We start from the raw sequence: 25,667 nt of genomic DNA, 5'->3' as shown, positions 1-25,667 counted from the left end.
ACACAGGGCACAAAAAGGCTTTTGATGCTCTCCATTTATTGCAACACACACACACACACACACACCGGCGGATGTGGAACAGCTCATCCTTTCCTTCTCGCCTCTCCACCTTTTTTTAATTTTTGCTTGGCCGGGTGACTTCTGTAGGGAGCGAAGCCCAGGCTCAAGCTTCAGGTAATGCGCTCAACGTTGAGCGCGCCCGTGTGCAAAATACATATATGACAAAGAGAGAGGGGAGGGAGGCGTAAAGGGGTGTGTGTTGTTGTATTGGACAAGTTCGGAGCGCGCATGCTCGCCCGCACCGTATGACGTGAGCTGACTGGCTAAGCAAGGGAAAGATCAAAGCGCGAGTGAGAAGAACCCGAGGCTCTCGGGGAGCTCGCCACACGGAGAGCCATTGCGCGGGCAGCAGCAGCCGGGCTTAGGGGCCAAGTTTCCTGAAGCACTGAAGCGCGGGGGGGACCTGGCCTTGCCGCCCGGCTACCTGCGCAAGTCTCCGAGCAAAGTTGCCTTTTGTTCCCCCCCATAATCCTCCTCCTCCTCCTGCTGCTCCTCCTCCTCCTCCACCGCCGCCTTTTCGGAGCGAGCTGCCGGGGACGGCTGGCTGGCTGGCTGGCTAGCTGAGCGCACATGGGCAGAGGCAAGCGAGGCGCCCCAGCCTGGCGCACGCATGACTGAGCGGAAGAATCGCCCGCCAAGAATCCCCGGCAGGTCAAGGCAGGGCAGGGATGTGGCCGCGGCTGCCATGAGACAGAAACTCCGGCGTGGTGGTGGATGTAGGAAGTAGCAGAGCGGCGGCGACCGAGAGGCAGAGAGAGAAGCTCCCCCTGGCTGGAGTCTCCCGCCTGTAGCAGAAGGAGCAGGCGGCGGCGGCGGCGGCGCAGGAGGAGGCTGAGAGCCGCCTGAGCAGCTGCCCGTCGCCTCGCCATGGATTGCAGCCGCCTCAGGACTCTTATTAATAGATACGTGAGTATCCGGGCAGGGGTCGGCGCTGCCTGCCGTTGCCAAGGCGTCCTGCCGAGCGCGCCAAAGCAAAAAAGAAAAAAGGGGGAAATCTTGCCTGGCTTTTGCTCAGAGTGTGGAAGCGCTCCCTTGCGCGCAGGCATGGCGCGCTGGCAGCCGAGCCGAGCGAAGATGTCGCTTTCTTTAATTTCAGGGCATCGCAAAGCCCAGCGCGTCCCTCCTCGCTTCATCTTTCTGTCTGTGAAATGTTGATCCCCGGAGACAAATGATCCGCCGCTCCCCTTAGATTTTCCTAGAGATAAAAAGGAAGGGTTGAAGCCCTCGATGATGCGTCTCCTCCATCCCATTCATAGATGTTGTGCCTGACCTACGGTTGATAGTCCTATTACACTTGAGTGCAGTTTGCTTCTAAATAGGCGAATTTAGGAAATCGGCCTCCCACCTGCTTTTAAACACATTTACCTGGAAGGCTCAGTGGCGCTGGCTTACCTGCAGCCTGATGCTGGGCATGGCTTAAACCTAAATAAATGGGTTTGGGATCACTGTTTTGCAGCCTGGTTCTATGTGCAATTTTTTGGCAGTAAATCCCACTCCTTGCACTCCTTGCTTACTACCAAGTTACATGTAATAGGATTACTTTGTGCAGTGCTTTTTTCTGGGGGGACGCAGGGGTACACATACCCCTAAACATTTTGTGAATCTTAAGTTTGGCCTCATTGAGGGGAAGTATTTCAAAATGAGTAGGAAAATGAGAGTACCCCTAAACATTTTTTTTAGGGGAAAAGCACTGCTTTTGTGTAAACAAGCATAGGCACAACCATCATCTCTTTTTCAACTTTCTAATTTACTTTTTAAAAATTATGCTTTATACAACCTTATGATCTGAAAATAGAGATGCTGTATGTACTTTTGCAACCCAAGAAAATCTCTAATAAAAGCAATTTAAAAATATATATATTTCACTGCTGGCAGCACAGCTTCCTTCTCTTGGCAACTGGAGGCTGAAAACTATTTGGAACTGATCAAATAACATTAGATTACCCTTCTACTTGGCCGGGCAGAGTGTGGCCATGAACATTTCAGTCCAGCATATGATTTGCTTGCTGTAATTCATACTTGGAGAAAGCTAATAGGCCAGCAACACTCAAAATTAATTGACATGTGTTGCCAGTGCTTTCTTAAGCCTCTTTAAATCGAATTAAGAAAATGGTTCTCAACAGTTGCCTCTGAAGGTCAGCAACAGATGACAATTGGTTGGATAGCTGCACTAAACCATTGCACTAATCCTAAATAATACTTGCATCATATACTCCAGTGGAGTTTACTTTCAGAAAATTGTGTGAAGAATGAATGCCTACAGTAACTGAAGTTACTTCCAATTACCATATTTTTTCCGTTGTAAGACTAGGTTTCCCCCCTAAAAATTAATGTCAAAAATTAGGGGGCGTCTTATACACAGATAGTGCCGAGGGTGGATTTTCTTAAATCTGAGTTCCCAAAAATAGGGGGCGTCATACATGGGGGTATCTAATAGTCAGGAAAATATGGTAAATATGTTTGGTTTGAGGTGTGTATGGATGTAGTGGAAAATTATAAGCATTGTAGAACTGGGGTGCCAGTTTGTATTTGATCCTGTACTTCATTAGGAGTCCTGTGGAGAGAAAGGGAGAGAACCTCTTGCTACAGTTAAGGTTTTGAAAAACCACAATGTAAACAGATTGACAGATATGCACATTTTATGATGCTCCTGTATGTAATAAGGCTCTGGAGCTTGTCTGTTTACAAGCTCCCCTTCTTTCTGAAGTTTTCCAGTAAGTGATCCGTCATGAGTCTGATAGTCTCATGATTTGCGCTGAGGTCAGAACAAAAAGCCCTTGAGGCAAATTATACATTATTGTCTCCAGCAGGCAGCCATTGCTTAGTTGTCTGTGTTTTCCTGAGCATGCTGATACAATGCATGCTTTCTTATCTAAGAAAGTGGAGGGAAACCCTTCTAAAATAGTGTGTGTTGGTTGGTTTTAGTCCGCAATCCAATGCATGCTTACCTGGGGTATGAGCCCCATTGAGTGCAGTGGGTCTTCTGAGCACACATTTGCAGGACTGCTTTGTTAGTTACTTTGGAAATGCTGAAGAATGATAATGTGGTAGGTCAAGATGAGCATCGAATAGCTAATTGTATATTATTTAGGATTTTGTAAGGGCTGTGGTCGTATCAGTTGTTTCTTGAGTTGCTAGCCTATAGAGCAGGCAAAGTTGTGTGCATACTCCATTCTAAATAAATAAAGACACAGAAATTTTGTGCCAAGAAAGTCTTAAGTGTATAAACTACGGAAATGATGCCAATAAATATACTTGGAGAGGACCCATTAACATTAATAAAACTTGGTTAGTCATGCCTATTAACTTCAGTGGATCTATTCTGAGTAGGGCTAGCATTTGCTACAACCCATAATTTGTTAGTGTTTTGGGTAAATTTTATTCTAGTTTTACCACTTCCGTGACTGGTAAAAGGATTTCCCAACCATTGTAAATCTTATTCAGGCATTCTTTTGGCTTCTGGGTTGTCAGCACAGTGGTGAACTTCGGGCTCTCAAATTTCAGTGGTGTCCTATGCAAGACTAACATTTGGTGGCCTCTGCTTCTCGTGCTTCATTCCACAATCCACAGCGTTGTTCTGGTGCCCCCTGCAGTGCGGTACCCAGGGTGGCTGAAACGGTCTCGCTACCCTAAAATTGCCTCTGTTAAGCAGGTGCTGCCCATACACTGCCCAGTGTATCTTGACAACATAAGGGCCAGATATGAGATTATTGGGAAGCTGAGTTGTTCACCCATTACAGCATCTCTGCAGGCTGATCACTCCTGTAGATTTGCTGTAGCTCTGAATATGCGTTAATGCTCGCCAATTTGCCCTCTTCTTACAAAACAACCACTTCCACAATCCTCTGTCGTCACAGATAAGGATAATAACATGCTGCCATACCTATCTCCCACCCACAATCAGGCAAGTAGAAACGTTTTCTTGGTGGGCTAGCATCCACACACACACACACACACACACACATATCCTGCACACTTGAGTGCGAGGTGGAAATAAAAGAGACTTGCTGAACTCAACAAAGGGTATAATCTTAAAAGACATCATACACACGTTTTTAATAATAAACAGTGTAAGGTAGGGCTATGGTTTTCCCAGTAGTGATGTATGGAAGTGAGAGCTGGACCACAAAGAAGGCTGATCGCCGGAGAATTGATCCTTTTGAATTAGGGTGCTGGAGGAGACTCTTGAGAGTCCCATGGACTGCAAGAAGATCAAACCTATCCATTCTGAAGGAAATCAGCCCTGGGTGCTCACTGGAAGGACAGATCCTGAAGCTGAGGCTCCAGTACTTTGGCCACCTCATGAGAAGAGAAGACTCCCTGGAAAAGACCATGATGTTGGGAAAGATGGAGGGCACAAGGATAAGGGGACAACAGAGGACGAGATGGTTGGACAGTGTTCTTGAAGCTACTAACATGAGTTTGACCAAACTGCGGGAGGCAGTGGAAGACAGGAGAGCCTGGCATGCTCTGGTCCATGGGGTCACGAAGAGTCGGACATGACTAAATGACTAAACAACAACAACAACACACACACACATATGCATATGCATATACATATACACACACCAGGATCAATTCCCAGGCACTAGTGGGACACTCAGGCTTTCTTTGTTTCTGTGAAGATGCACAGTGCCATAGCCTTATCGTAAAGAAAAGCCTCTGATCCTCCATCTTAATGCGCGCACACACACAAACACTTTTCACCAGTAATCAAACACACTTCATTCAGTATACCAGGTATGTGTAAAACCTTTGCCCCCTCCCCCCGAATTTGCTGAGCTACAACTCCCACAATCCCTAGCCATAGGCCATGTTTGCTGGGGCTGATGGGAATTGTAGTTTATCAACATTCGGCAGGCCCAAGGCTCCTCAGCCCTGCTATGCAATGAGCTTCCAGGTGCTGTGGCCAAGCTTAACAATGCTGCAGGTTTTGTGGTGCAAGCTATGTACGTGAGTTCTTTTAATTTCCAAAGGATTTGCACCCTGTTCAGCCCCATCCTGTATTTGAGTGAATTGAAACGGGCTTAAAATCATATAAGCTGCCTAGAAGAGCAACCAAATAGAAACAAAAGCATTTAAAAAGGCTTGTGAAGAAATTTACAAGCTGGCGTTTAGACCTTTTAGATAGCTTTCCAAGTAAAAACTAGGATGAGGTAAATGGCATATTTATTGAGCCGATACACTGATGGGCCTGTGTAAATAATGTATGTGTATGTGTTGGCTTACCAAGTTACGTAGGAAAAAGTAGACAGATACAACCCTCCAAATATCTTACAATCCAATAGAGACAACTGGGAAGAGAACACAGGCAGGAAATAGAGAACTTTGTGGCTAGGTTGCTTGTGGGCAGAAGACTCCTGCCAGCATATATAACACCATGTTTGTGGGATTTGAACTGGCTACTGATCTGGGCCAAGTTCAAAGTTTTGGTGCTGTTAACGTTCTTATTTAATATAAGGCAGTCCTCCTCGGTTTGTAATCCCAGACAAAGGTAGTTTATTGATGAACACAGCTGCGTAGGACAATGAAAGTACAGTGGTACCTCGGGTTACATACGCTTCAGGTTACAGACTCCACTAACCCAGAAATAGTACTTCAGGTTAAGAACTTTGCTTCAGGATGAGAACAGAAATCGTGCTCCGGCGGTGCGGTGGCAGCAGGAGGCCCCATTAGCTAAAGTGGTGCTTCAGGTTAAGAACAGTTTCAGGTTAAGAACGAACCTCCGGAATGAATTAAGTACTTAACCCGAGGTACTGCTATAGCTGCAAGTACAAGCTAAAGGGTGGAGTCTTCACTACAGCCTATAATAACTGGAGACAGTGTTTAATTTTGTCATTAGTCATTACTACAGATACTAACTTATAAGGCCCTGTACAGCTCAGGCTTGAAAGATTGCCTTATCTCTTCTGCAGGAGTGTTACACCTTCAAGCCCTTAAAATATCAGAGGCCTGGTAACTCAGAGCAGGGCTTTCTTTCAGTGTGGCTGCCCATGTTTTGCGGATCAGTATCCCTGTGGAGATAATTCAGGCACCCCACTCTTTACATTTTCCAGAAACCACTGAAGACATTTTTTTTTTCACAAGCTTTTCCAATTGGATTAAAATGTATCCTCTGTTTTTAAACCCATCTTTAGTTTGTTTTTGTATTGTTTGTAAAACTATTTTTGGCTGTTTTTATGGAATGTATGTAAATTTCACTGAGATGGATATAAAAGGAAATTCATAAATAAGTAAATTATTTTAAAAACATGGGCTAATGCAGTGCACCACATTTAGCATTGTAATCTTACACTTATAGAATGCAGCAGTTTTATAACCTTGGTTGTAAAGCGTCAGTTCACTTGCTCCCTGTGCTTTAAGACTGAACAGGTATCTGCAAACACCAGTTTCACATTTAGTTTTTGAATCCCTGTGTTTGCTACTACGCCATTAGGGCGAACGTAATAGGATGATCTAAATTTACAACTGCTGGCTCCTATTTGTGTGTGCTTTGGAGAAACCAGAAATGCAAGGCTGAAGGCTTGGGACACTTCTGTAGATTCACAGGGACAGCGCTGTACCTGCTAGAAGCTATACATGTGATATGCAGTACATGCAACTACCTTGCTCTTGTGGCCTGTCCAAAGATGAACTTGAGATAGAATTGCCGTTGTAGTTACCATAATTGGTGTACATAGTGCCATAAAGCACAGGCAAAAAAGACATGTTTCTATTCCCTGCAAGGAGTGGGCAATATAAAGTTTGTTAGCTGGGGAAAGTAAATATCACAGAAACTTCTAAGACTTTGATGTGGGTAGGTTGTAGGGTGGGTGGCCAGAGGGCTGCAGGCACCTTTAGTTGTTGTGTGGAAGAGGGAATCTAACAGGTATTCCAGCAGGTATCTTCACACAACAATAGCAGGAGCCCTGCCTTCTTCTGCATCTCTGGCCATGTTTGCAGGATGAAAGGAGATGCTGTCAATAAAAATGGACATCCAGATCTCCATTAACATGAAATTGGGTGGGAGGTATAACAGGGAAGGTTTTTAGGAGACCTTGTGTCTTTAAAGATTAAAATCCAGTGCAGAATTTCTTAACTAGCTGTTCGTTTGTAAATAACCTCCTTGCTTTTCATTGTCTGCAGTTGGCTTGGAAAAAATGTGAATATGTTATACAGAATAAAGGAGGGACATGGGGAAGAGCTAATGGGGACTGTGGTGGGGGAAAGTTGTTGGCTAGGCTTATAAAACAAAAGGAGAAAAAACCCTTAAATTGAATATTAATTACATTGTTTGTTTCAGCCATTGGCCACAATAATACAGTGATTAACATAAGGACAATAGGCATAAGATAACATAGAAATAATTTTACAAGCATATAACCAGTCAGCTGAAGCATAAAACTGCTTAATTAAAACAGAATAACAGCTGAACAGATGAACTTCAGGAATGACGATTGCCGAGTCAGAAAACCAAACAAGCAACAAGAATAACAGTTGAGTATACAACTGAGATAGCAACGTTTTCTGGAATTGTCAGAAGGTGCAGTAGCGCTGATGTGAAACGCAGTTGGGTGCTCACCCCCCTCCTGTAACCAATTTATTGGAATTCTGATGTTTCTCATCAGAAGCTCCTTTCCTTCATCTGTTGCACTCACTGGAGCTCTCGTGATTGAAGCAACGCATGAGCAATATGAGATAAGAACAGTTGGTTATAGTCAATGCTAAAGTGAACATTCTGTCAGTGCAAGGATTTCTGCTTGTGCAGTGATATGTTCCCCTCCCCCTCTGATCCCCCCATGAACCCCCAAATCTGTTCCGGGGGTTGCACCCAATGCTCTGGAGCAGGTCTGTGGACAGCACATATATTCTTGATGAAAGATGCAATGGCAGGTTCAATGAGTGAAGAGTAAATTGAAATCCCTGCTTACAGGAGTTGCCGTTGTGTGTTGCATACATAAGCTTGCATGAATATAACACTCAGGTGAGCAGCTACTTGCACACAGTGGAACTACATCAGAACATGTGAATTTAGTCTCTGGTTTTTGGAGGATTATAAATAATAGAAGATCTTTATATTATGCATTATTCAGGTCATGGAGGTAAAGTATAAAATTACACAAGGAGGTCATGGGTCTTTGAAGTGTCCTTAAGATTTTGGTCTGAAACTGCTAGGGCATACTGAATTTAAAACATTTTTGTTTCCTTGTACTTAACTACGCTTGAAGTAATAAAAACAAACATTTGTTGTAGTTTCCTTGAAAATGTCTGTATTACGACACTGGAGGTGATAATGTTGTATTTAGCTACATTATTCACTTTTAACATTTTAAATTGAATTACAATAGGGTTATGGTTTTTTTTTTTAAAAAAAATAGCATATATTTATTATGTAATTTCCAATGGTTCTGCACAGTTACAATGCTCTTTGGAGCTCTTTATTATATGCTAAAGCCAGTTTTGTTTTGTATGTAATTTATCCCACAGTGAAACAGTCCAGGTGCAATTGCTGATTGCTTCTCAAATGCACAAAAGCAGCAGCACAGTTTTTTTTAAATGTGCAGCAGGAAGTATTCTGTCATTCTTAGACTTATTTGTAATTGTATTTAGCTGCAATTTTTTAATGACTAGCAGTCATTGCAGAACAATTTGATTTTGTATTGTCAGAATGACTTTGGCCTAGAAAAAAAAAATACTGTATGCCTATACCATTTAAGCTACTAAAAGTAACATAGACTTTCAGAATTCAAATTCACAGCTTCCCTTTCCACCCTGATGAGCTGCTCTAGTGTCAAAGAAGAGCTGACAAGATACATTTGTGAAACACATATGCAGAAATGGCCTGACTTAATCTCATTGGGCAATTTCTGTTTGTGGCAAGTTCCGTCCTGTAAAAAGAAGCAGTGGTTCTCAAGAATTGCATCCCTCTAAACATCAGGACTGGACGCAGGTGGCGCTGTGGGTTAAAGCCTCAGCGCCTAGGGCTTGCCGATCGAAAGGTCGGCGGTTCGAATCCCTGCGGCAGGGTGCGCTCCCGCTGCTCGGTCCCAGCGCCTGCCAACCTAGCAGTTCGAAAGCACCTCCGGGTGCAAGTAGATAAATAGGGACCGCTTACCAGCGGGAAGGTAAACGGCGTTTCCGTGTGCGGCTCTGGCTCGCCAGAGCAGCGATGTCACGCTGGCCACGTGACCTGGAAGTGTCTCCGGACAGCGCTGGCCCCTGGCCTCTTAAGTGAGATGGGCGCACAACCCCAGAGTCTGTCAAGACTGGCCCGTACGGGCAGGGGTACCTTTACCTTTACCTTTAAACATCAGGACTAAACATCTGACTAAACATCAGGAAAAACCTTCTCACAGTAAGAGCTGTTCAACAGTGGAACGGACTCCTTCGGGAGGTGGTGGACTCTCCTTCCTTGGCGGTTTTTAAGCAAAGGTTGGATGGCCCTCTGTCATGGATGCTTTAGCTGAGATTCCTCATTGCAGGGGGTTGGACTAGATGACCCTTGGTTCCCCTTCCAACTCTTGCAAATACTTATCTGAGTACATTGCCTTCTGCTTCAATAGACTACTTCCATGAAAGTCATGTGAGAATGGCAGGCAGATCTGTCTCAGTTTCAAACCCAAAGTGTTATAAAAATGTAGAAAACAGTACTGTTGATTTAAAGGGGACTGATCAAAACAGTTCTACTATACAAGATCTATATGGGATTGGGAAATATATGTCTTCAGTTACTTAAATACCAGATACAGGGCTTTTTTTGTTTTTGTTTTGGAGAATATGTTGTCTTCACTGCAACCTTTTGCTTTAATATATATGGAAATATTTATTCAGTGGGGATTGCAGCCTAAATTGACTTCCTTTTAATCATTTATAAAGTGCTTCACTGCTAATGTATTCTTGCTAAGCTGCACTTGATTTCAAAAGCAAAATATGCAAATACCGATATTTGTGGGGAAAATGACCTTTACTCAGAGCATAACTACTAATTTTATTTTATTTTTATTTTGTTGTTTTCATTATGCAGTTGGAAAATGGGCTTATGCAGCAATATATGGATGAGATTTTTGTTGTTGTTGGCCGTCAGCTTTTTGTGTTGGAGCAGCAGTGAAGTACACACTTTTTATTTCTGATAAGTAGATTCCACTTTAATTCAGTCAACAATAACCTGTTAGTATTGAGAACTGAGCACGAGAACTCCTACAGTCAATTTTGTTTGGTTTTCCAAATCTTAAGTGAAAACTTTTATCACGAACCTTTCCTTTTGTTCTGTTCTTTCATGGATAAGTTTGAGAGTCTTTAAGACTGGAAAGATACTTCAAAGTACTCCTTTAGTACTTAAATAAACAGTACTTGAACATTGCATGGGTGAGAACAAAAAAAATCTCTCCAGTTCACAATCAGGTCCATGGGTGCTACAGGTCAGTTTGAAAGATGGGTCTGAGTTGCTAGTTGCCTTGGGCATTTAATGACTTCTGCTCAGAAGGACCAAATCTCTACCTCCAAGCTGACATTTGGAAAATGTGCAAAATTGGATGGTCAATATTAGAATGCTCCTAGTATTGTTACTAATTCATATTGCCAGGAGGAATTTCTGATTAAATTTCATCAATAACTTTCCTTTTGTAGAAAGGGCTACTACTGTAACACTGAATATCTGCTTTGCATACAGTTTTAACAATGAAAAGTTCATTTATGGTAGGTCAGCTGCTTTTTGCTAATGTGCTGGGATTCCATCACACAGGGGGTAGTTAGTGATGAGTTAATATCCACATTTTGTTCCGGTTTTAAAATATAACTTGATATTTTCTGCCATAGATGTCAAAGACTGTATCCGTCTATAGTATAGTCTGTGACCAAACATTGTATGCGGAATATGGAGCAGTCTAAATATGAAGTTGTTTGCTGTTTCAGGCAGTCTGAAAGATATGTCCCTTGGAGCATGTGATGATTCCAGCATTAAGTGGTCACTAAACTCCTTTGCAGCCAGTGGCAATTGCCTGTTCTGCCTGAATAGGACAGCTGGCTCTTCTCTGTTTAGAATGACTTGGCAGTTGTAGACCTTTGACAAGTTCATGGCTTCTGAAGTGTTCTATGTCTTTTGGAGATATGTTCTGCTGACATACTGATGCTTTGTATTATTATGGGGCCAGGCATTCTGATCTCATGTGAGATCTGTTCCTTTTAAGAATTCATCAGTAACATGTGTTTAAAAATTGGTCTCTTGCTTTCCAATCTTAAACGCTAGCCTGCAAATGGTCCTTTTTTATTGTCAGTAGCATTTACTTCGAAATAAGCTTATTTGGGTGTGCGTCTGTTTGTTTTAAATGCACCCATATCCTACTTTGACCTAAAACTTCCCAGTGTCTGTTTGCTGGAATACTTTAAAATTTCAAGAAGGTAAAAAAAAAATTATAATAAGTGCATACTTATCTTCCCAGTACAGTAGAAGTGATTTGAAAACACAGCTATGAATGGGAAAGATGATAGGGATTGCTACAATAATGATTACAAAAGGAAATGTACATAAGCCTGAAATACTCGGTTTTTAAAATCTAGAATTAATTATGATTCCCTTTTGGGGTAGTTAAAGCCAATTATGAGCCAATTAAGTTTTTTCACATATTGCTTTAGGGAAAGTGCAGTTAACACCCCATCTGCTTGTCTCAAAAATAATACTTTTGCTTTCAAGGGTTTTGTTTGTTAACACTTAACTAGAAGAAAAAGAAAAACCATGACTAACTTACAATTGGTTAAGCAACAACTCCACAATTTGGGGTAATTCTTCTTGCCCAAGTGGATATTTATGCCCTGAGCTACCCCAGACTGTTCAGGAGGGTTTGTAGCTTCCAGAGAAGTTGTTACTGGTGGTGCAGAGGCTATAGCAGATATAGCACTGTGGCTGTAGTGCCATACAGTCCTATTGCTATTGGTTCCAAGATGCTGCTCTGCTGCATTTTGTCTTAAATATACTATAATGTTCAAACCTTTTTTTTAAAAAAAAGAGACATTCATTAGATCTAATTTTTAAGTTGCAAAACTGTTAACACAAAGCTTTTTTAAAAAAATAATTATGCGAACATGTTTACTCATAAGCACTAGATGATGTTATTCAGATGATGGGAGTTAGGAGTAAGTCTCTTTGTATTCAATAGGGCTTACTCTCAGGTAAGTTTGTACAGGTTTATAACCTAAGAACAAAAATTGGGGGGGGGGGCGTATTTCTGGAGCTGGAACATTATAGTGTTGCATTTGAGGTAAAAATATGTCCATGTCATTATTTTTCCTGCACCAGTAAGTTATACTTTGAAAGAAAGAAAGAAGATTTTGCTTTTATTCTAGTTATGCTATAGGTTTTATTTCTCTCTCTCTCTTGCAAGCATACACTCAAGAGATGCTGTGGACTAGCACATCAAATTAAAACAATTCAGAAATGCAAGAACTGCTAAAATGTCCTTAACTAGAATGAATATGATGAAAGTTTGAGGGAATTTTTGTGATAGTTATGGGGGGGTGGATGCTTCCTGCGTGTGTGTTTTACGAAAGAGCAGAACCATGTTGCAATCAACAGGAATGACTGAGAAAATAATGGCATTATATCTTATCATATTGACTTTAGCTCAAATATTATTGGTACTCTGAGCTGAGAGGTTAGCATATCTCCTCTGTCTTGGCTCAGCTGGTACCTGATTGGCTGAGCTGAGCCCTGCATATTTTAAGCCAGTATAATGAAAAAAGGGGAGTTCTGTCCAGTAGCTTTGCCAGGTCAGGAGCATGCCAGCTTCTGCGAGTTCAGGACCCAAACCTGAGATCTAAGAGCAGCCCTTGATGATGTCATAGGGAAGCACCTGTTGTTACGGCATTGGAGATGGAGGTTAATTGGGAGAGGGGAAGGGAGAAGGGCAGACAATGCTATAATTTGCAGCCAGCTCCTGCTGGGCTGAAGCTTGCATGCTCCATGTACAGTGTCCTTAATAATTTCAAGCATTATGATTAAAGGCACTCCCACCCATGTGGAGATTCAAGCTCTTTACCTGCCACACAAGAGCGCCAGACAAACCTGGAAACCCAGTGACCAGAGAGGGGGGACTTAGGTGGAATCCTAAACCCATGCAGCTTCATCACTTGACTAGGCAACCTGGTGTAAAATTTGTTGTTTAGTAGTGTCCAACTCTTCGTGACCCCATGGACCAGAGCACGCCAGGCACTCCTGTCTTCCACTGTCTCCCACAGTTTAGTCAAACTCATGCTGGTAGCTTCGAGAACACTGTCCAACCATCTCTTCCTCTGTTGTCCCCTTCTCCTTGTGCCCCCAATCTTTCCCAACATCAGGGTCTTTTCCAGAGAGTCTTCTCTTCTCATGAGGTGGCCAAAGTATTGGAGTCTCAGCTTCAGGATCTGTCCTTCCAGTGAGCACTCAGGGCTGATTTCCTTCAGAATAGATAAGTCTGATCTTCTTGCAGTCCATGGGACTCTCAAGAGTCTCCTCCAGCACCACAATTCAAAAGCATCAATTCTTCGGTGATCGGCTTTCTTTATGGTCCAGCTCTCACTTCCATGGATCACTACTGGGAAAACCATAGCTTTAACTATACGGACCTTTGTTGGCAAGGTGATGTCTCTGCTTTTTAAGATGCTGTCTAGGTTTGGGTGTAAAATAAGCCAGCAAAAAGAGTCAAAGACTATTTTAAAGGCTTGTTTTCCCATTGCCACGCTTAGGACATCTCAGCCAGCAGTAGGGCTGTAGCTGAGTAGAGTTTGTATCTGGTTTAACTTTAATTTGCACCAGCTACTTGTGTATAGGATTGCTCCCTAAGTCTTGTTGATTTCAGAGGCACCGACACCTGATTGCTGGTATATCAGCCTTGTACCTTTTACTCAATATTACTTTGTTGAAGTATTGCCTCTAATGATAAAGAAACAGGAAACTGTAATGTTTCTATTGTTATAATTGTCAAGTGAAAACTCAGCTGAAGTTCAGCCTGAAGGGAGAATAACACAACAATACAGTTATCTCTCCTGCTTTAATTGCCATGGCAACAAATTCAGCATAGATTAGATAAAAACAAAGGCTTTTTTCTCTTTAGACCGGCACAGACACCAGTTTCTTATCTTAATCTCGATTATCCAAGCTTTGATTTAGTGGTATAGCCTTCAAAGATTGTTAAAGAGCTTACCTTACAAGTGTGTTTGTGTGTTTATTTTAAGCTGCATACACATTTATTATCTGTATTTCTTTTCTTAGTTCTATCACAAAACATGAATGAATTTGCCTTGTCCTTAGTTTCACAAGATTGTATGCAGTGTTCTCTCTGTTAGGACTAGCTCTGCTGGCCATAGTATATTGCCTTGAAGCAGCGGATGTTGATCTAAGAAGACTGTACTGCCAGCATTGAGGTGTACGCATTAGCTTCTTCAAAGGGTATAAGTAATGCAGTTGCCTTTCCTCACTTGCAATTATCTAAATCTTATCCAAAGTCTATTGCCGGTTAACTTTGGATTTTTCACATTCTCGATAGCTGAGTAATTAAATCGCAAAGCAGTGGCGATTCTGTTGCCTGATGTCATTGAGTAATCTTCCTGCTTTGCTCAAAAGAGGATTTAATCTAACCTATTTTAACTAGAGGATTAAGGACAATTAGGTTCTTCCACTGCATTGTTGCTAAGATATGATGTTTTGAAATCCTCTGAAATGCACTTCTGCTAAAGCTCTAGAGATCTCTTAGTCAAATTAATTAGCAACATTTTCTTTAAAAAAAATTTTTTTTTAGAAGTTGCATAGTGACAAGATATATCCTAAATAGATAGAAAAGTCTTCTCTTCATGCTTTTTAAATATTATATTTGAATATAAACGCAGGAAAATAATTATGCATCATAAATGCATAATTTTATTGTTTCTGTGTAGAAAGCCAGTCTCATCGTAATAATCTCAAGCACTGTGTTAAATACCAGCTTCAAATGCAAGACTTGTGATCTTTTAAGGATAGCTTCCAGAATGTGGGAGGTGGCACAGATTTGTGGTAATAGCTATTTATTGCTTATGCCTCCTTAATGCTTTGTTCCTCTGTACACACTTGGCAAATGATGAAGTAGACAGTCCACAAAGGCTCAAGGCAGAACAAATCTATTAATTGTTAAGGTGCTGATAGATTGTTGTTTTTCTTGCAGCAGACAAAATCAAAGCTCAGCAATTGGTGTAACTGTTTTTTGGAATTCCTCTTTGTTACATCCTTGTTACCACTTAAGCAAAAAGTCAACTTATTTGCTGGCTAATGGTGGAAAAAGTGAAGATATAACTTAAAGCCTAGGCCCAAGTTCTGTTCCCTCAAATCCAAGGTGACCAATTCAGTTTTTGAAAAAAGCTCAGGTGCATTTTGGAAGTAGCTGTCTATAGGCTAAGCAACCATGTTTACTGAAAGTGGTGAAAGATTTGAGGGAACAGAACTTGGGCCTAGGCTTTAAGTTATATCTTCACTTTTTCCACCATTAGCCAGCAAATAAGTTGACTTTTTGCTTAAGTGGTAACAAGGGTGTAACAGAGGTATTACTCCTGTCTGCTCAAATCCCTAAATGCTGTTTGCTAGCACTCCAGATCATTAAACTGGTTTCTATTACTCCCCAAAACACAGGTGTTGTTTGTCTAATAATTGAAACAGCCAAATAGCTTCCCAAGCAGAACCAGCCAGAAAGCAGACTTTTTTGTGCAACCTAATGGCAGCACTAGCTAGTGTTTTCTTTCTGCTTGCCTCCCCCGCCCCCAATAATGGACTTAAGTACTTACACTGCAAGTATATCTGACCAGAATGGCACATGTGCTTTGGGAAACCGATGGCACATTATTTACAAATGAGATTAAATATACCAATCATTCATAGAAGAAATATTGCATATTGGGTGTGTTTTGAGTTTCCAGTCTTCTTCAAGTTCAGCGTTGTTGTAAATAAAAATATGCCCTTTTCCCTTATGGGGTATCCAAGAGCCCATATAGAGTCCTTACATAGGTTCCCTATTAGTAGGAGAAAATAACAGAGGCCAACCAGAGAATATTGAGAAGCAAAGCAGCTAGTAAGCTTGATCTTTATTGATCTGTTGCAACAGGGTGCTCCCCTCACATGCAGGAGAGGAAGAGGACCCCCAAAATTGTTGTGCAAGGGCTTATAAAGACTTTTGAAATTCCCATCCTGTAGATCAAGACCACCCCCAGAAACATTATGCATTCATCACAGAAGGGGTGTAACCTAAGACCACCCCTCAGATAAGGCAATCTAAAACAGAACATTTGCATGTTGTATTCTCCTGTCGCTTTGTTTATTTCCTGTCTGGCAGGTTACTTGATTGGATTTCTTGGGGAGCCTGGGCCAGAGCCTGGCCATTCTTTTGTAGTGGTAAAATACTTATTTCCTGGGCCAGGTCACAGGCTCACACCTTATTCATATCTTAATCCTGTCCTTAAGACAGGATTTGTGAGGAAAGAGACAATGGGGAGACTTTTCCAGTTTGACCTTGCAGAGAAAACATTTGGTCAGTTTAGGAATCAAATTGGTTCCAGGTTGGCCTTCCTGTGTTGATCTATGTATGTGCGGTTATAAACATTGCCATATATCCTATCACAGCGTCCTTTAGAGCCTTAAGGTGTGTGTGAGGGGGAGCTTCTCTTTAGCAATCTCAAATTTTTGGCGTTGCTTTTTTTTTGTTCTCCACTTTCTCATACTTCAGACAGCTCCCATGTCCTTTTGTTTTCTTTCCTTCTCCTCAACCTCGGTTGTCCCCTTTTAATGGCCTGTTTTTGTTTTTGCATCAGAGCCATTGAATGTCTCTGGTGCAAATCTTGCTCTCCTGTTTTGTTCATTATAAATTCATGCTTTCCTCCTACTCATCTGCCCTATTTTCTGCCAAGCAAGCTTTCGTATCTCATCTTACCCTTCTCGTATTCAATATCCATTTGCTACTTTTTTAAAAAACAAAACAAAACCCAACCCATCTTTCTTCAGTCCTCCTTCAATTTATTCAGATAGTATTGTCCCATATTTTGTTGATAAAATTTCTCCCTGTTCATTACTTCCTGCATTTTGATCTGTTTCTTCCTTCCTACCAAATCCTCTTACTTTTTATGTTCTTCCTCTCCCCTCGTTTTCTGCCTCTGACAGTTCTTCCCTTCTTTCTTCAGCTAAATCTACCATTTGGTCTCTTCATGTCATTTCCTCTTGCTTCTTAACAAATACGGTCCTGCTTTTTTCTTCCTCACTTGATCTTTGACATTGTGCACTCCTTTCTTACTTTAAACCTCCTCTCAGTCACTCCGGGTCCTGTGCCATCTGAAGGAAAGGAATTCCTGACTCACAGAGAGTGTACCCCTCTCCTCAGTCCACCCTTCCCCCTTAAACTACTTGCTGCCACCAGACAGGTAAAGGTAAAGGGACCCCTGACCATTAGGTCCAGTCGTGGCCGACTCTGGGGTTGCGAAGCTCATCTCGCTGTATAGGCCGAGGGAGCCGGCGTACAGCTTCCGGGTCATGTGGCCAGCATGACTAAGCCACTTCTGGCGAACCAGAGCTGCGCACGGAAACGCCGTTTATCTTCTCGCCGGAGCGGTACCTATTTATCTACTTGCACTTTGACGTGCTTTCAAACTGCTAGGTTGGCAGGAGCAGGGACCAAGCAACGGGAGCTCACCCTGTCGCGGGGATTCAAACCGCCGACCTTCTGATCGGCAAATCCTAGGCTCTGTGGTTTAACCCACAGCGCCAACCCACCTCCCTGCCACCAGACAAGGGGTTAATTATTTCCACAAAGCTTCCCCCTTGCTAGTCAGCCTACCAAGTTTCCCTGGGGGTCTCCCTGAAGCCTCTTAAAGAAGTGTGTTATTGTAGCTTCTGAAGTGTGAGGGTGTTATGCAGGTTTAAGAAACAAACAAAGAGTTTAATAAGATTGGGGGGGTGGAATAAAAAGAAATATATGCAGAGTATACAGAAATCCAATCTATCCCCACTGGAATAAAATAGAAAACTGAAGTAGGTTAAAACACCAGCCACTTTCACTGGACTAAACAGTCCCGAAACTCACCAGGATCTTACTCTTGAGAAGTAGCCCTTTGTTTGCCCATCTCCCAGACTTTCAGAGCTTTTCCTTATCACCCTCTATGCTTGGTACCCATTGATGTAGATTCTGTCTCTAAGTAGACTGAAACCTTTGAAACAGGAGACATGGGCCTTTCCTACATCTGCAATGGAATTTCACTGCCTCTGTCCTGGCTCCCACTCTCAGACACAGTACTTGGACTGTTCGGTGGAGAATTCCTGAAGGCTTATTCCAAAGAAGTCAGCTCACAGTTTAAGCATAGGCAGATACAGGTTACACAGTCAATAGTTTAGAAGCAGAGTTCTAATATACGGTCCAGGCTATGTCTGCTCAGCTGACTTACTATCCGACCAGGGTCACATGCTTCTTCAGCTGCTGAGACAACTTTGCTATCAGTAGGTGGGGTGATACCTGACTCACACGATACTGCCTTCTCTGCTGGGGCATCCAAAATAGCTGGCTGTGAAAGTCTCCTGGAGGGTTTCTCGAACCATCCCCACCTCACATTCATCCTCACCCTCTGACAGATCCTGCCAAGTCAGTTCCTCCTTGCTTGTTGCCATGGGGTGAGTCAGGGCAGTCTTGATAGTAGGGTATTTGCTAGGTTTCCAAGTTAACTCTGTAATCCCAAGTGGACAAACAAGAAAGATATGTAACATACAGTACAAGTAAAATATGCATTCCCACATACCATATGCAACAGTCTATACAAGTAGCCTGGGACAACCATAACCAATGCCTTCGCACTGCTATTGTTTTCCGATTTATTTTTTTAAAAGCTTCTTTGGATCCCTACCTCCTTTCCAAACCATCACACTTCTTTCTTTCACTTCATCTGTGTGAACAGTTTGTCTATCAATATGTCAGTTGTCTTGTTTTTTAATTCTTCTTTTGACCTCCTTCAGTCTCATTTTTTTAAGCTCCCCATGCTACTGAGACTGCTTTGTGTAAATGGTGTAATGGGTTTTTTTTTTACAGGCCAAGTCACAAGGGCTAAATTCATTCTTCATTTCCCTTGATCTTTCTTCAGTTTAGGATGCAGCTGGTCATTCTGGTTCTTGATTCTAATTCTTTGGGATTTTGTGGCATTTGCTGGTTGGTTTCACTCCTAACAAAGAGTTCTCTTAAAGTTTGTGTCAATGACTCTTTTTCTTCTTGGGACAAACCCACAGAATACTTTTAAAGTAAGCATCCACCCTCCTCCAAATCCAGGGAATTGTAAAGGGTGCTGGGAATTGTCGCTCTGTGAAGGGGAAACTATGGTTCCCAGAATGCTTTGGGGGAAAGTCATGTGTTTTAAATGTATGGTGCAGATCTGCTCAGAGTGGAAAAAAATAATGTCATTGTCAGAAAAACCCTGAAAGAACTCTTTGTAAGAGTGAAACCGAGGAATGTCACCAAATCCCAAATAGCGAGAATTGGGGCAGGCTGTCTTCTTCTCTTCCTCCCATGATGAGAAGGGCTACACCTGTTTTAGACAGAGGAGGGTTTTGTGACCATCTCCTGAGGAGCAATAACAGGCATAGGCAAACTCTGTCCTCCAGATGTTTTGGGACTACAACTCCCATCATCCCTGACCACTGGTCCTGTTAGCCAGGGATGATGGGAGTTGTAGTCCCAAAACATCTGGAGGGCTGAGTTTGTCTATGCCTGAGCAAAAAAACTTGGGAAAAGCTTGGAGGGGGCTGGAGCCAGCCATTTGTAACATTAGAGTGTACAGATTCCTATTTAATCCACTTCTTGCACTTTTCAGAAAGAGGCAAAGTGAAAATGTTTTGTTTTTTAAAAAGGTCCCCCCCAAGCTAAAATTAGCAATTTGGATTAGTATCCTATTATATTCCTAATTCTGTTGTTGTTGTTTTTAAATTGTTGCTGGAAGAGCCATTACTTTCAACGGAGGTAGGCTGTGAAAGCTATCGCATGTCAAACTGTCATTCAGTCTTAATGTGAAATGAGCCCCCATCCTCTAGAAAAATGCACTTTATTGGACATACAATACATAAATGGGAACAGAACTGCAAATCTAGAGATCTAAGATGTTTAATTTAATTATTCTCATAGTTTTAGCATTTTCAGTAGTAATATTATTATATTGCAGTTAGCAGTTTCAGGTCAGATTTAGGTCAACAGTTTGCTTTTCAGTAGAGCAGATAATGTAGACTGTTATGAGCTCATTTGGGTATAACCAGGTGACAGAATAGTGAAATAAAATGGCCTCCTTGCATATTAGAATGTTTTTCCTTTTTTTTTTTGTAACATTGCTACAAATTGCACAGATGTGTCAATCATTAAAAGGAAACCTGAACCAAATATTTTACGAATTTTCAGTTTTAGGGCTTGTTAAACCAAAAAATAGGGACGGAGGTGGCGCTGTGGGTTAAAGCCTTAGTGCCTAGGACTTGCCGATCGAAAGGTCGGCGGTTCGAATCCCTGCGGCGGGGTGTGCTCCCGCTGCTCGGTCCCAGCGCCTGCCAACCTAGCAGTTCGAAAGCACCTCCGGGTGCAAGTAGATAAATAGGGACCGCTTACCAGCGGGAAGGTAAACGGCGTTTCCGTGTGCGGCTCTGGCTCTGGCTCTGGCCAGAGCAGCGATGTCACGCTGGCCACGTGACCCGGAAGTGTCTCCGGACAGCGCTGGCCCCTGGCCTCTTAAGTGAGATGGGCGCACATCCCCAGAGTCTGTCAAGACTGGCCCGTACGGGCAGGGGTACCTTTACCTTTACCTTTAAACCAAAAATAATACTAAAATTTTGAGGTTCTTGTCCTGATTTGACCAAAGAACTCTGGATTGTTTTCATTGTTGCTGTTCTACTTGTGCGACAGAATTTCTCTTGAACCACAGAATTTCAGCCTCCTCTGCTTTCCCCTGCAGCTCCCCTCCATGCACCCTCAAAATCTTCTCCAGAGGGTTGGGGAATCCTCCAGAGCAGATTTTTTTTGAGGCATGTGAGGAGAAAGGTGGAGGGGCATTAGATGAGCAAAACGTCCAAGCACTCTTTAGATACAACGCTCTCTCAAAACTGGCTATGTCCTTAAACCTGCTCTCAGAGTTGAGTGCATATCAGTTGCATCTTTTTTAAACCTGAGTAGCTGGAGTGTGAGATTGTCCATTTTTAAAAGAAAAGGACAACTGATAGCTGGGGACATTTAAGGGAGACACACACACACACACACACACACACAGAGAGAGAGAGAGAGAGAGAGAGAAGGAACTAAACATGCAGAAATTCTATGTACTGAATAATGTTCCAAAACTTACATAGAGTTCCTGTAAAGCAGGAAGCAAGCGACGGATATGGGTTCTGGCCGTTTCCTCCAAACTTTTATTAAAAAGACAATGCTACATTATTTTTAGCTGCCAAAGTGGCCCATGGGAGGAGGGGATTGAACCCCTGGATTTGGCTGTTGTTTATACTGATGAGCACTAAAATAATATAGCAACAGAACACATACCATTCCTGCTCTCCCCTCCCTGCAATTTAACACATGGAGTGAAGAATGAAGTGCACACAATGGATAAAGTCTAGTGCAGCTTCAGATGAGCCTGGAAGAATACAAGATAAAAATTTAAGCTTTGCAGCACAAACTTCTAGCACATCTGCCATACACAACGTCTGGTGAAGAATCATCAGCCTGAATTGCAAACAAATCCACAGGTCTGTACATACCTGTGTGTCACACTGACATTTAAAGATAGAGACAAAGAACCTGTTCTTACCCAGTTTACAAAAATCTTCCCTATCTGGTCACCTAGCGTCAGTTCTCAGCAGATGCAAATAGGTGAGAATACAATTTGCATGGTTGGAATAAATGAGTGCAGCATCTAATTCCATTGCAATGAGACACGGATGTGTTGCAACTGAAGAGCGTGCATGGATATAAGCCAGATCTGTGGAGTGTATCCTTCACCTAGCGTCAGTTCTCAGCAGATGCAAATAGGTGAGAATACAATTTGCATGGTTGGAATAAATGAGTGCAGCATCTAATTCCATTGCAATGAGACACGGATGTGTTGCAACTGAAGAGCGTGCATGGATATAAGCCAGATCTGTGGAGTGTATCCTTCATTAAGTGCTTTTGGTCAAGTCTTTATGGCCCTCAAGTACCAAGCGCAAGAATAGATTGAACTTGAGAAAATAGATCAGCTCTTTAGGTGCTCAGCAGTTCCTCTTTCACATGCATTATATCATGTTTTATTGAGAGAGGGGGATTTCTACCAGTAGTGCATCAGGACTGTATTACCATCCATACTTTCAAAAAAGCGCTTTAGGTTCTTCCAACGGTTTCCTGGATAGTCACCAGGGACTTTGAAAAAAGATTTCTTTACTTTAATATTGATGCCAAATGCAAGAGGATCTAGCTGTGTAGCATCCAAATTACTCTCATATTGCATAGGAGTCTCTGACTGGCGTAGCTTAGGGAGTGGTGTGTGCTCTCCCCCCCCCCCCATTTGAGCTATGCCAGCTTGAGCAATGGACCCTGACCGATAAAACGATTTGTGTAAAATGCACAGAAAGAGGCCAAAATGTGAAGATCTCATAGAAGAACTTGAGGCCTGGTTTACATACGTTATTTCACAGTGAATCAGAATTAGTTTTCAGAACGTAGAAGGCACAGCTGGTAATCAATGTATGGCCATCAAGACCAGCTTATGAAGTGTGGTGACTTACCATGGTGCCCATACATTACCCTATCAGGTGTGGTAATGAAAACTTGTGCCCCAACGTCTCGATCAAGTACTGTACAGAAGTGTAACAAAATGTTGCTTGCTACTTGATTGACAGGCTTCCTTAAGTTGTTATATACATTCCATGGAAGAAGGTGGGGTTTTTTTGGATGCATTTCATTTGAATTGCACTTTTTTCTAGTACAGTGGTGCCTCGCAAGACGAAATTAATCCGTTCCGTGAGGCTCTTCGTATAGCCCATTGACAGTTTAGCAGATTAGCGCTATTAGCGGCATTTAGCGATCAGCTGTTAAGCGGCTTATCAGCGGATCAGCTGATAAGCGGCTTAGCGGCTTAGGAAAAGGGGGGAAAAAGGGGAAAAAACCCGCAGGAACTCGCAAGACATTTTCGTCTTGCGAAGCAAGCCCATAGGGAAATTCGTTTTGCGAAGCGCCTCCAAAACGGAAAACCCTTTCGTCTAGCGGGTTTTCCGTCTTGCGAGGCGTTCGTCTTGCGGGGCACCACTGTACCTTGATGTGGAACAATTACTACTGCCACTTCGGTGGAAGTGTAACTTCAATGGAAAACAAATCGGAAGTTGTCAAAAGTGTGAACAAGTGTGGGAGTATTATACCTGATCCCAGTCATTTCCTTCTAACATCAAATAACAGTAACAAAAATGCAACTTTTTTTTTATATGGGTGTACCCACCTTTAAAAAAAACAACAAAAAAACAGGTCTAAATCAACTTAGGGCTTTAGGGCCCTCGTATCTACGGGACCGCCTCTCCAGGTATGCCCTGCAAAGGACTTTGAATAACCATAGTTTAGAAGTCCCAGGCCCTAAGGAAGTCAGACTATCTTCCACCAGGGCCAGGGCCTTTTCAGTGATGGCTCCGACTTGGTGGAATGCTCTGTCCCATGAGACTAGGGCCCTTCAGGATTTAATCTCCTTCCGTCAGGCCTGTAAGACAGAGCTATTCCGCCTGGCCTTTAATTTGAATTCAGCCTGATCTTTTATTTCCCTTCCCTTCTCTTCCCTCCCCCTCCCCTTTTATGAAGATCACCCACTCTGAGACCCCACAGCTAATTCTCCCCTGACCTCCTTGCTGGCCCAAGTAGGACCAATTCAGCCAGCTAGCCCTGGGGATTATCTAATTGATTTTTTATTTTTTATTTTTATTGTTATTCATGTTTTTATACTGTATTTTATGCTTTTATAATTAAGTGTTTTAAAGTGTTTTAAATTTGTTGTTAGCCGCCCTGAGCCCGGTTTTTGAACCAGAAAGGGTGGGGTATAAATAATTTATTATTATTATTATTAACTTTCCCCCCAAAGGAACTTTTGTGAAAACACTTGCAATTAACAGAAAACAAACTAGTTCTTCCACTTCGCAGGTGTCGTAGTATTGTCTCAAATGATATGCATATGAAAGTTGGAAAAAGGCTTAACTAGTGATGATAACTTTCCTCTGACCATATTGGTTATAAGGTACTGAAGTCTGAACAGTGATTAAACTGTAGCATGAATAACCCATGATCAAGTCTTAAGTGCTCAGCAAAAGTTCCTGCTTCCCAATTCCTGTCACACATTCATGGCCTGTAAATTGCTAGTTGGGTTTGATCAGGGTTGGACAGTGTTTAGAGAAGGGGAGAAATATTGCCCATATGGATTTATTATGGTGGCAAGTTCTAGGACACGAGTGGGCAACTCACGGCCTACGATGTGGATTACAGAAGAAGAACAGGTAGCTAAAGACAACAACACCATGAACAAAATAGTCATTAAAATTAAAGTAGTATATCTAAACAGCAGGCAGCAGCAGCAGTCCCCCACAAAAGCTTGGGTTTTCAGCTGGCGTTAAAAAGTAGACCGTAACGGTTCCGGTTGTAACTTGTGTTGAAGCACAACCAGGATTCTACAGCCAAGAATGCCTAATGCCTGCACTGAGAAGGGTTTGTCCCAGACCACTGTAAAATGAGCTTGCCTTATTGCTGGGACCATCAGTTGGGTGTCTCGCACTGATTTCCATACACGAGCACGCTAATTCCTTTCAAGGATTCTGATTAATCTGAGCCACAATTATTCCCCATTTGCTTCTGTGGAAGGGGCTTATGCAAACTTCTGCACAGAACAAATGCCCATCAGTTGAAGTGAATGGGAAACCATGCCTGTGTAGGAGGTTTGGGTGTGCACCATAGCACAAACAGGGCTTTGCATTCTGGCAAATGGTCTAAAACAAGTTAAAGTTTTGCAGTAAAAGTGAAACATAACTGTGGCTGGCTTCTTTTCTGCAAGCTGGAATGTCCAGTGTTTGCGTGGCGTTGGCAGACAATAATTGATTCGCTAACAGTTTACTATCTAAATGTATTTTATTTTATTTTATTTCTAAAGTGTAACATTTGTACACTGTGTATTTTTTGCAAGGAAGTCAGAACAACAATATGGTAAATATTTAATAATTGTGGTAAAGACTCCTTGCTCTCAGCAGGCAAAGGTCCAGATCTAGAGAAGAGGAAATAGACTTTCTAAATTATTTATAAAATGCTGCATGTAACAAGATTTCTGACTTTATGACTTTCCTTTATGTAGAAACATAGTAAATCTATGTGCTCATTTGTGAGGGATGCTGTTGATGACACCACCTGAAGATGAATTAACAACGGTTGCAGAACAGCCCAATTTCAGGGTTTTGTATTGTTTTGTTTTGTTTACTCAAATGGGGAAAAAAGAGAGCTAGGGATTGGATTGGCTGATTCTGCATTGTAACGTGGTCCATTAAAAGTCCCTACCTAACAAAAGTCCTAGCTGTGCCCATGCACTTCCCAGTTTTTCCCCGACCTTCTTTTACAAGGAAGCTCTCTCCATGTTTTGTTTGAATGTGG

At 42.3% G+C, this 25,667-nt stretch overlaps 1 protein-coding gene across 3 annotated transcripts in view; it reads left to right on the top strand.

Moving 5' to 3' along the window:
- The first annotated feature begins 307 nt into the window (after positions 1-307).
- The window catches only part of ATP11A (ATPase phospholipid transporting 11A), a 109,492-nt gene continuing 84,132 nt past the window's right edge, over positions 308-25,667 (top strand). Inside the window, exon 1 of one of the 3 annotated variants that reach the window (XM_079972507.1) lies at positions 308-966. In XM_079972507.1, coding sequence (XP_079828633.1) covers positions 928-966 — 39 coding nt within the window. In that variant the 5' untranslated portion in view covers positions 308-927. The remainder of the gene's footprint in view (positions 967-25,667) is intronic. The other 2 variants (XM_079972506.1, XM_079972505.1) reach the window with 2 other exon arrangements.

Source organism: Podarcis cretensis (assembly GCF_951804945.1).
Source record: "Podarcis cretensis genome assembly, chromosome: 4".
In the NCBI taxonomy this organism is placed as follows: Eukaryota; Metazoa; Chordata; class Lepidosauria; order Squamata; family Lacertidae; genus Podarcis; species Podarcis cretensis.
This window is presented reverse-complemented; position numbering and strand designations above follow the sequence as displayed.